This window comes from Orcinus orca, chromosome 1 (assembly GCF_937001465.1).
Source record: "Orcinus orca chromosome 1, mOrcOrc1.1, whole genome shotgun sequence".
In the NCBI taxonomy this organism is placed as follows: Eukaryota; Metazoa; Chordata; class Mammalia; order Artiodactyla; family Delphinidae; genus Orcinus; species Orcinus orca.
Window position 1 is genome coordinate 17,153,030 of NC_064559.1, and position 12,459 is coordinate 17,165,488.

The following is a 12,459-nucleotide window of genomic DNA, read 5'->3' on the forward strand; positions in this document are numbered from 1 at the left end:
TCAATTCTGCCTCCTGTCCTTTTGGCATCCTGAAATTCTAAGCTTCCTTGCCAAAATTTTAAACTAATGATTATAGAGAGTTATTTTAAATTGTGATTAAACTAAATAAAAGTAATTATCAGCCAGTTAGAATTTTGAGAGATTGCTTTTCAGTTTAATGTGAATAACCCACACAGAGAAGAAAAAAGGGGGATTTGCCATTTGAAATATATAATATGTCCAGTATGTAGTAAGTAAAAAAGCAATCAAGTACTCCGTGGTGAAACATTCATTACTGTTTCCCCTTTTTCTTGAAATCTGATAGATGAACTAGATATTTTCAAATGACTAAAAGTATGCACAGCCTCTCACCTCTGGAACAGCAGTTGAATTTGGCCATGGTCACTAATAATAAAGAATAGTTAGCATATGAAAACTGTTCCAATGACCTATAGCTGAAATAAATTTGTCTTCTGAAGTCCACTTCCTTACAGACTGGTGTCTGTTTCACAGTTGGCACTCCCCAAATTGGTCCTGTGATTAAATGGGCATGGGCACGGAACTAACCTTTAACTCCCAGAGATGGTTCCCCTAGGAAATGGTGACAGCACACCTGCAGGGCCACATCACAACAGCTTGTATTGCTACTGCTGCCTGCATTAGAATTTCATTACAGGGGCATTCAGGGATCTGTTCATGCAATGTGTATATGCGCCAGAATACTTCCCAAAACAACAAACATCCCTAACTTATTAGTAAAAGAATTGATATAAAAATTAATATTTTAAATCAGCAATACAATAAACAAGGCCACTACTTGATAATTTGTACCTTCCAGTCCCCAGAATAAACCTAATAAGACCATCTGCCACATGGAAAACACTTTCAGTTTAAAATACTATTTTATATCTATAGAACAGAAGTTACATCAGCTCTTAAATTTTGAGGTATGTAACTGTTTATAACATAACAGGAATCATCTGCAATCTAAAAAATTTAATGAGTACATAAGTAATTAGAATGTTTTAATGTTTCACTTAATAATTTATAAATATATTCAAATATTAAGCTATTAACTATCACTTGTTTTAGCTAATTTTAATTATCTTTCACTTCTGAGCCAATTTAAAAATAAGTTCAAATATCACAAAATAATGTCCCATACAGTTAGAGCTATGTATTTAAAAGAATCCATTTCTTCATAATCAGTATTTTTCCTTGCCCTTTCTCTTTAGAAATATTTTTTCATCACCCCGTAGTGACCTGTTTGTATACTAAGATATTGTTGGGAATTTATCTTTTGTTTATTTCATATACTTCTGATCAATTCCAACTCATGCCCAATTATATTACACTAAATTAACATAATTCAACAGATGTTGATATTTAAATGTTTTCTGGCATTCAAATCTTGGACAGCTGTCTTCGAGCTTGGGGAAAAGGCAGACATTTAGAATTAAATGCTGAGCATATGCTTAAATTACTAATTAGAAAGATGGAATAAAAACTATGCATTATCCTTTCTAAGGACAATAAACCTCAGATAGGGATTTCTGTAATCTTTTTATATCAGGTTATAGTCCAAGGATGTATACATACTAGATGACATGGACTTCATGGATAACTTCATTTAATTTCAGATTTGATCACTTTAAAATTATGGAGAGTCTCACTAAAATATGAAAAACCTATAATGGCTTCATACTGGCAGTCTTAAGAGTTGAAAAGATGCCTTTTCACTTGCAATGTCAGGATGGTAAAAGCAGTTTTTAACAATATTTTATTATGGAAAATGTCATCATAAGCAGAAATACAGAGAAAAATATAAGCTCAAAACTGCAGTTGTCAAAACTGTCTTAGGTAATTACATGTGGCCAACCTTGTTTCATCTATATCTTATTTCAATTGAAATATATCAGTATGTTTCTCTAAAAAGTAACAGCCTCTTAAGGAAAAAAAAAAACACCATACCATTATCACATCTATTAAAAAAGCAATAATTCTTTAATATATATGTATGTATATGTGTGTTTAATTACAGCTGATACTCAGATGTCTCCAATTATTTCATAATCTTTTGTCTTATACGTTATTTAAATTGGGATCCAAATGAGATCTATCTGTTAAAATTGGTTGACATATATATATCTCAAGTTCCCATTGATTTATAGGCCCTCCTCCCCCTTTGTTTTTTCCTTGAAATTTTTTGTTTGAAGAAGTTAGATTAGCAGGTTCGATTCCTGGTCAGGAAACTAAGATACCACACACCATGTGGTGTGGCAAAAAGCAAAAAAACAAGAAGAAGAATATGTCAGATTGTTTGTCCTATAGTTTCCCACATCTGAGGAATGTTGCTGATTTTATCCACGTGGTGTCATTTAACCTATTCCTCTGTCCCTTGAGTTTTCTGCAGTGGGTATTTCGAGCTAGAGAATTGATTTGATTCAGGTTCAGTTTTGTTTTGTTTTGGCAAAACTGTTCCAGAGGTGGTGGCCTAGACTTCTCTCCCTTCCACATCTCTTTCTGTGATTTATTAACCATAAAGATGGTTACCCCAATTCATTCACTAAGGGTCACAGAACGGTGATATGTTAATTCTGTCCTCTCACTTTGGTTCATTAATTGGATTACTTCTGTTTCAAACTTAGCCCCTTCAAATACTTGATTACTCTGAGCTACAGCTCATGTAGGTAAAGCAAGATAAATACTTGCTCCTTTTCCTTTAGCCATCAGTTTTCAAAATTAATTGATTCCTTACACTTTCTGGAGGTGACTGGTGAAATTTTGTTCTATTTTTTTTTAACTCATTGATTTAAACAGATCCCATGTGTTTCAGTCCATTTGTTATCATCCTAATTGATGTTAAAATTGTCCCATCTTTGGGCAATGGGAGACTATTTAAATGGGTTCCTGAGTCTGTTTCCTTGCTACGAGACTTTGCTTTCTTCCTTGCTTTCTGGTATGTTTATATTTCCAAGGCTACCTTGGACCTTTCCTGGCCTAGACCAAGAATCAGCCATTTCTTTAAGAGGTGCTGATTCGTTTACTGGGAAATAATTTTAGAACCCACAATCCGCGTTTTAGGGGTGTCATTATTTCGAGGCCTTTTTGGTGAAATACTTAGACTTTTTTTTTTAACAAATTAGCTCATACTGATAGTTCCAGTTCAAATTCAAGACTTCATTGTTTTTGTATTTTCCATCATTGGCTTTAATCTATCTTTTTTCAACATAAAAAATATTACCTCTGGTGACAGCATAATAATTGTTCATTTTATTGATCCCACCATACATACACAGTATTTTCAGAATCACCATATCACCATGACTACTGATAAAATAATTACTGAAAATAGTTTAAGTTTTTCCCTTTTTCTAGTCCTTTTGTACTTTGTCTATATTTCACTAGGAATGCACAAATTCCCGTGTTTTAAAGTCACTTGAAATCGTTTCTAAGTATAGATATACTAATCCATAGTTAGGTTCATTAGTTTCATTTTAGTTTTCAGAGACTGCTTTTTAACATTTTATTGTTTTATAATAATATAAAAATAGTTACAGGTTCCACAATCAAATCTCCTCAAGAAGTTACTGTCAAAGAAGTCTAACTTCTATTCAGTCCTCTCCACTTGTTCCCCTCCCCCCGTCATATAGGTAGCTATTGCTTTGTTTTCTTTTGTTTATGGTTTACCCTTCCACTGGCTTTTCTTTTTTTCTATTTTTAAGATAAGCAGACATATCTTTCTCTCCCTATTTTTCCATTTCCTTTTCTCTCACTCTCACTCTAGTGTACCGTTTGATTTTTAGGAAGGCTCATTTTTTGTAATAATTATCTTTAATACTTTTATATAACAGCCTTAGTCCCCTTCCCCTTTTGAGGATGGGGGGCTATTTGCAGTTGGTTCTCTGCTCTGAGCAGGATTGAAATAAGCTAGGAACCTCTTTGCCCTTCTCATTCCTCTCCCACACATTTGTTTTGAAGTTAGTTATTTCTCTGCTAATACCTACAGGACGTTCAGCAAATTTATTCTATTTTTCCTATATAGGTTTCATTTCTTTCCATTTTTAGGTAGTTGTACTGTACGTATGTGTGTAGCATACATATAGTCTGAAGCATATAACCATTCAATACTACACTGTAGTATTACAGTCTGAATCATATAGCCATTCAATACTATACCGTCTCCTTAGTTTCAGTTCTAGTTGTAGTTTTAATTCAGTTCATTTAGTTTTAATTCTATGAATAAATATGTTTTTAATGATCCCTATCTTATCTGAAGTCAGTGCGTCTCTGCTCTTTCTGTCGTGTGAGGTTCATTCTCTGGTTGATTCCTCCGGCAGGTCTCATGGGAACAATATTCCCTGAGTCCCTGCATATTATTAATGGTTTGTCCAGACCCTGTATATTTAAAGGTCACTTTGGGCAGATATACAACCCATGGCTCATATTTTCTTTCCTTAACTGTTTCAAATATATTAGTCTATTGTTTATGTAAAATGTTGTTTTCAGTGTGTGATACAGTCTGATTTTTCTCTCACATATAAGTGACTTGGTGTTGCCCAGATGCTCAGTATATGTTTTTCTTTTCTTTAAAACCCAAGGGTTTGACTAGACTCTATGCTGATGCTGGTCATTCTATGTGTTTTTCCTAAGGATGAAGTAGGCTCTTTCAGTGGTAGTTTTATTACTTTTAAAATAAATTTCAAGATTTTCTCCAATTATAATTTTTCATATTTATTTTGTTTCATTGCTTTGCTTTCGTTTCAAAATTTTCTATTATACATATATTGGATCTCCTTGCCTATCTTCAGTAGCTATCACTTTCTCTCAAATCTTTTTTTATTTTTAACGTTTTTATCCTTTGCATTTTCCATCCTTCATTATGTTCTTATCTTTTACTTCTTCATCATATTTATTTACTCTTGTGTCCTAGTTCAGTTTCATTTCTGAAGTGATTTTTTTTTTTTTTGCCTTTTATTTCTGTTGTTTTCTGAATGCTGTCATCTCTCTGGCGAGTTATTGTTGTCCAAACGTTTTGGGCTATCCTACATGTTATTATGTGGATTCAAAAACCACAGTGTCACTGCCACCATATTCTCAGAATACTCTAGTTATGACTTTTTTTTAGAATTACAGGAATCCAGGACTTCTACATAACATGCCTATATTTAAGTGGCAAAATAAGTGATTAGAGTAAGTGGTCAGGTTTACATTTCTCTACTGATACAATAGCATGTCATGGTTTTCTAGTCTTTTAGTATGATATTGCTTATGTTTCTTTTGAAAAATGATGTTCAGGGACTTCGCTGGTGGTCCAGTGGGTAAGACTCCGTGCTCCCAATGCAGGGGGTCCAGGTTCGATCCCTGGTCAGAGAACTAGATCCCACATGCATGCCACAACTAAGAGTTCATACTGCAACTAAGAAGGCTGCATGCCACAACTAAAAGATCCCGCATGCCACAACTAAGACCTGGCGCAGCCAAAATAAATAATAAATAAATAAATATTAAGAAAAAAATGATGTTCGTGCTCAATTTCCACACAACTTTAAGGACTTTTTGTGCCAAGTGAATAAAATGCACTGGGCCAGGTGATACGTGTGGAACCAGGATTTGATATCCTGGTCAGGAAACCCTAGGCACTATCCTTTACTCCTTTCAGTCTCTCACTCGTGTCCCCTTCATTCATTCCCCACAGCCCAGCCAGAATGGCATTTGGAAATCCCATATGTATTTGAGTGTTCTTAAACATTCTTAATGGCTTCCCATTGCCCTTAGGATCAAGTCCTAAACATGGTTTGTAAGGCCTTTCTTGGTCTTACAGTTCTTACTATTCCAGCATCATCTCCAATTACTCTTTGCCTTGAACACTATATACCAGTTCATATAATAGTTCATATAGGGCTTCCCTGGTGGCACAGTGGTTGAGAGTCCGCCTGCCGATGCAGGGGACACGGGTTCGTGCCCCGGTCCGGGAGCATCCCACATGCCACGGAGCGGCTGGGCCCGTGAGCCATGGCCACTGAGCCTGCGTGTCCGGAGCCTGTGCTCTGCAGCGGGAGAGGCCACAACGGTGAGAGGCCCATGTACCGCAAAAAAAAAAAAAAAAAAGTTCATATAATAGTTAGTACCATAAAATTTACTGTGTTAATGATGTATAGTAGTACCTCAATATCCACAGGGGATTGGTTCTAAGACCCCCTCCCCCATGAATACCAAAATCCACAAATGCTCAATTCCCATATATAAACTGGTATAGTATTTGTATATAACCTACACATATCCCCCCTTATACTTTAAATCATCTGTAGATTACTTATAATACCCAATACAATGTAAATGCTATGTAAATAGTTGCTGGCACACAGAAAATTCAAGTTTTGCTTTTGGGGACTTTCTAGAATTTTTTTTTTCCAAATATTTTTGATCCTAGATTGGTTGAATCCGCAGATGCAGAACTTGTGGATACTGAGGGAAAACTGTATTTTATTTTAACTCATTTAATTTCCAAAATTACCCTATGAGGTAGAGATTCTTATTATCCTCATTTTACATATGAGGAAACAGAGAGAGGAGTTAAATAACTTTCCCAGCTCAAATGGTAGATAACATGTACAGCAGTGTCCTTTTTATTTTCCAAGTCTTACTTCTAAGGCGTATAAAAATTAACTTGACCGTTTTCTCAAATCTAGTAGCAAAAAACCATGAACTCTTCTGAAATAGTAATTTTTAAACATTATTTAGATCACTTATACGTTGCTTAGCAAAAATAAAGTGACATTTTGACTGATCACAGCTAATATGATTTTTATTTGATCATTTGGCATTTGTTTTCTGAAAACTAAAAAATGTAGAGGCTTCCATGGTTTTCCAAAGAAATTCATTATGTAAATGAAAAAAGAGGAAAGAGTTTATATTTGACATTTAATTTCTGTATACTGTTTCTTCATGGACATTTAAAGGCAATAGACCTCCCAGATACAGAGAGTAATAGACCTGGTTTACCAAAATTATAAAGGATGTTTGGTTCTAAGATCTTGATGGCAAAACTAATCCTGAGTATAAGCTAAGGCACTCCAACTTTGCAAGTGTTTCAATTGAATTGAATGAGGAGAATCCTGAAGTACTCTTCCTCCTAATTATTGAACATTAGTGTTCCTGTAGTCATCACAAGCTTCCTGTTACCTTACCTAGCTAATACTGTATATATTTCACAGTCTAGCAAACATTTGCTAACAAGTCTGCAGAAATTTTAAGTACGTAAATGTTCATTCATCTGCCAAAAGCTATCATGGAAGTGTGGAGTAACTGAAGGCATTCCTTTCACTAAGTTACACTTAGTGAAATGCAAAATTATGTAGAAAGGGAAACACTTTACCATCAAGGTACCTGCATATACTTTAAAAGCTGGTTTACATGTAAAAGCTTGATTTTGCAGATATTTGTATCCCGAAGCCCAAGATATGAACCAAATAAGTTTTGTGGTTTTCTATTTCCATAAGTAAACATTTCTTTATTATAGCAATTGGAACCTCAATAAAAATACTGATTATCATAAAGACAAGTTACTCTAAAAACTCTGGCATGCCTTGTTAAATTTCATTCAACAACTATTCAATAAGTACCTGAATTGGCAAGGCTTGTAAGCGACAAGGGAAATTTACTTTAAAAAATAAAACAGATATGGACCCCACTGCCTTCAAGGAATATACAGTCTGGTTAGAGGATTAGTTCATGTACATATATAGCCTTAGTTGAAGGCAGAAAACATTGTTTTCTCCAAGGAGTGAGAAATTATTCTGGCAATGGCAATCAGAAGAGGCTGCATAAAGGAGGTGGCATTTTAACTGGGTCATAGCATCCCAGTTGAATTCCATCAATAAGCAATAATTTAACCTAAATTCAAGTAAGTTTATATTAAATGGTGATGCTGTCTGACATATTCTAAAGTAGAAATAACTCCTTACATCTTTCAGAAGTTTAAGACATTCTGGCCCATTATTAAAATAACCAGTTTTTATTACCTCCTCATTATGGAGATAAGAGTGACAACCCTATTTTCCTTTGCTTTTCAGTATTCTTACTCAGCACATGCCCACTACAGCATATAGAATTATGACATCACTTTAAGTCCCCTCTCAACAAGCAAAGTCACGGACACTTTACACAAGTCAAAGCTGAGCTCAGTCTTAAGCCTGTATCTGCCAACTCAATCACGCGAGTGAATTGTAGACTCTCTTGAATGAGCAAAACCTCTCAACTTCAAGATCTGCCTTGGAAATGTATCTACATTTGATTCCATCTCTTCATTAGAGCAGTACATTTCTGACTACAGCTGCAATAAAATCCAGAATTATATCTACAAAAAAATATGGTCAGGCATTTTTCCACTGAATTTAATCATCAGTGTAGTTGACAAACTGGTTAATTCAGTCAAACAGGCAGCTTCATTCTTTCTTTTCTAGAGAATTTAAAATAATTATGAATGGACAGATTTGTTGAATTTCTTAACACTTGATGCTGCAAGGGGATGTCCTCTCCTCCCACTCCTTTATAGGGTCCAGCTCCCACCATACTGAATTGCTTACAGAGCCCCAGATACAGCACGTCATGTGTGCACCTCAGGGCATTTGTGCCTCTTCAGATGTGTTCTCTCAGCTAAGGGCCTAGAATGCCTTACATGCCTGCTTGGAATTCTCTCTGAATATGGAGTTGAAATCATTTTCCCCCATGACTTTAACCCCTAGGAGATGAAAGCCATATCTTTTTTATTTCTCGATCCTGTTTTATGGCATGGCGCGCATTACATTTTCAGTAGATGTTTATTAAATGGAGTATAATAACTGAGTTGAATGAGATACTGTGGTATAGGGGAAAAAATGATTCTTTCGAGGCAAGTGTTCCTTGGTTCAAATATGAGAACTTTATATTCTGTTTATGTGATCTATGACAAGTATCAGTTTCTCTGGACCTCAGGTTCCTCAGACCTGGGTTTTTGTGAAGATTAAACAAGACAGTATGTGAAAATGTTTAGAATAATACTCCATATATAGCTGACAGTCAATAAGCTTGGATGTTCCTGGTAATTTAGATAATAAATTCTAAGACTTCAGAAACCAACATGTATTCAAAATAATTTTTTAAGATAATAAAATATATTCTCTGTCCTGCCCTTTTAACCCCATTATTCCCTGAAGCTGGTAAAGGAAAGAAACTCAGCACTTTTGTTCCAAAATGCTACTGAATTTAAAGCTGGGTTTAGAGTCAGAAATTATCGAATAGGACAATAAGTAAAAAGTCAATTCGACAAATATATTCAAATATCATATACTGCACTGAATGAAGTGGATATGAAAATGAATAATGCATGGACTTCACTTTAAAAAGTTAAGAATATGAGGAATACCATAATTTTATTAATAGTTATAAAATGGCAACAATACCAAATACCATCCTGGGAAACATTTCATAGTGTCTGATCAGAGAGAGAATGTGGGATTATATCTGCGTCTGTAGTCTGATCTGATGGTTCTTTTATGTAAGATGCAAGATGTTATCAGGACCAACATCCCAATTTTTTAAATATAGACACATATCTTCTTGCATTTAATGGAGATATCCAAAAGAATCATACTTATTTTGAGTAATTTTTTATCTCTCCTAAGAGTCAATACTAGCTTTATCATTTTTTAAGGAAATTAGAATAAACTTATTGTTGAAACTCTATGCTGAATGTCAATGATAATCAGATTCCAGAAATGTATAGTTATAGCTAGAAATCAAGTAAATTAAGTCAATATCAGTTTACTAAGTGCCTATTTTTCCTAGGTACTATGGTGTGAAGAATAAAAGAATACTCCAAGATGCCTCAAATATCTTAGATTCTGCCTGGAGAGACAGTATCAAAATCTGAACTCAGGCGAAATGAATTTTTCTCCATTTCCACCAAGTGGTGGCCTGCTGCTATAACTGTGTGGATTTATTACATCGTATAGTAATTTCTTATTCATGTGTGTCTCCTGCATTAGGCCATGAGCCCCTCAATGGTAGGAGCTCTTATCCTTCTTTGTGTTTCGTTTAGCGTCTAGTGAAATACATGATTCAGAGTCAAGTTTTGTTAATTGTTAAATGAGTATTTTTGAGTGAATTTAAATAACAGTTCAAGAAAGTGTTATCCTAAAAAATGCGTGATTGATTGCCAAGTGGAACGTGGAGGCAACAGTTGTTACTGAAGTTTGATTTGTTTTAGTTCAATAAACATTTACTGTTTTGCTCATAGATGAGAGGCACAACTAGCTTCTGTGAATTAGACACGGTGCTTGGCCTAAAATTGTTTCCAGCGTATACTTAACTGACGATCCACTCTAATCCGAAAGCAACTTGAGGACATACAGTAGGACAAGTTTAATGACAGAGATATGCACAGATAGGTAAGAAATGTAAAGAAAAGGCACTTGGAAAGATAACGAGCTTTTAGTAAAGTTTGAAGAAGCGAAAGAACATTTAGATTTAAATGCCCTGGGAGAACTTCGCAGGGAGAAAAGGCAGGCTCTCAAAGACGGCGGAATTAGGAAACACGGCAAGGAAGTTTTTCTAGTGGGTAGAACACACTGCTCGTGTGTTAGCACGTATGCACGGACTTGGTGACTGACAATTCCTTAAAACAAAATCAGAAGGAATTAAACAAATATGGGAAGCATGATGGCGGTACCAGGGAAGCTAAAATGTAACAGCGGTTCTCCCATAGAGAGTTTTTGAAACCTTCCTGAATAATTTGCTCTCTGAAAAGATTAACTTTCCTCCCGATGTGAGAAGGTCCTCATTCACATACACTCAGAACGTTCTAATATCTACCCGAATTGCATAAAACAACCTCCACCACTTTCAGGTACCATTTGTTTAGAATAATGAAGAGCTACAAAAAGAAGCAGCATTTAAATGAGCTGCTTAGGGATATAGACGTGTGTGTTTATTAACCCACACAAGGAGTGATATCACCAGAATCACAGACCCTCGGGGCTTTAGATGAAGCATGGAACACACCGGTGGAGAAGCAAGTCAGCTTTGAAGTGGGAAGTACCGAGTGGTGGCCAAGAGAAAAATCTGTGGCAGTGGGCTGACCTAAGAAAGTCAGTGGGTTTCAGACTCACAGGAGGCCTGTGGGTTTTTAATGAGTTTTTGAAATGAAAATGAGTGCTTTATTCTTACATGCTATGACACTTTTAAAGCCAGCAGAATCAAACGTTAAGGAAGAATTTAATTTTCCTATTAACTACCAAAAAAATTCCTACTTGTTATTTAGAAATGACCCTCATTTATATCCTTATTATAGCATATTGATAGTGTTGAGATGTGATGAGTTTATACCATCATGTGTTTATTTCGTGGCTGTTTCCTGACACTCCACACTAGGCATTCTTCTGGTTGTCTTATACCATTGTGTCCCCTGTACTGTGTGATCCTGGGTAAATTATTTCACTTCTCTGTGCCCTGGGCTTCTTATCTGTAAAGTGGAGATGGTAATAATAGTAAATTTATTAGATAACAGTTATCAGTTGCTTAGTGTGGGCAGGCACTGTACCAAATGTTTTACACCAGTGATCTTTAAATAAAATCTTCAAAAAACCTTTGAGGTAAATACTAATCTAATCCCAATTCTTGAAGGTAAGGAAATTGAGGCAAAGGGAGTTTAAGTAACCTGCCAAAGATTGGTTAAAATCCTTCTCAAACATTGACAAATATGGTGTAAGTTGGCCTTTTCGGAGAACTAGTTGGGAAAACAGAAGTGGCAGCGTCAGAGGAAAGAAGTTCTGTCGGAGACTCAGGCAGATCAGGCCAACAGAACCTAAAGCTTCATCTAACAAACACCTCAGTTTCCACGGTGGGAAAAGTTCCACCATGCCGTTGACAAAGAAAGACCCCCCAGCTGCGAAAACCGCTTACATTTATTAACCCTCTTGTTTGCTGTTTTCTAATTCATCTCATTATAATTTGTTTGTTTGTCCCATGCTCATGGTAAAAATAAAGTCCAATATTAAGGAGAGGCATAAAGAAGAAACTTCCCACCAGATGCCATCACAGTGGAGCTAATCGTCACCAGTCTTTTGTTGCATAGTTTCCATACCTTTCAACAAATACATATGCATGGTCTATAATTTGGAAATATTAGTTTGGTTACTATGAAGAAAAGTAAAGCAGGGTGAGGAGACAGAAATGAAGGGGGTCGCTTTTTAGGTAGAACATAGGATAAGTGTAGATATTTGGATGAGTTTTTTTTTTTTAACTTACATTATTAAATTCTATTATTTGTGTTACTGTAAAGAGCAGAGGTGGTCTATGTGTATAGCATATTTTAAATATTCCATAGAAATTTTAAGGTAGGTATTTTAGCTTATGAATACTAGTTTGGTATCCATCTATAATGTTTGGTGTTAATGTCTCTGTTAATGGTTCAGAATCAGAGAGGAATCATGGACCTTC

At 35.4% G+C, this 12,459-nt stretch overlaps 1 protein-coding gene across 12 annotated transcripts in view; it reads left to right on the forward strand.

Moving 5' to 3' along the window:
- GPATCH2 (G-patch domain containing 2) overlaps positions 1-12,459 on the forward strand; it is a 181,517-nt gene that overhangs the window by 139,606 nt on the left and 29,452 nt on the right. The window contains exon 9 of one of the 12 annotated variants that reach the window (XM_033430464.2): positions 9,808-10,257. The exons of the other annotated variants lie outside the window; for them this stretch is intronic. Coding sequence (XP_033286355.2) covers positions 9,808-9,892 — 85 coding nt within the window. The 3' untranslated portion in view covers positions 9,893-10,257. Of the gene's footprint in view, positions 1-9,807; positions 10,258-12,459 lie in introns of those variants that run through there. 12 annotated transcript variants of the gene reach the window in all.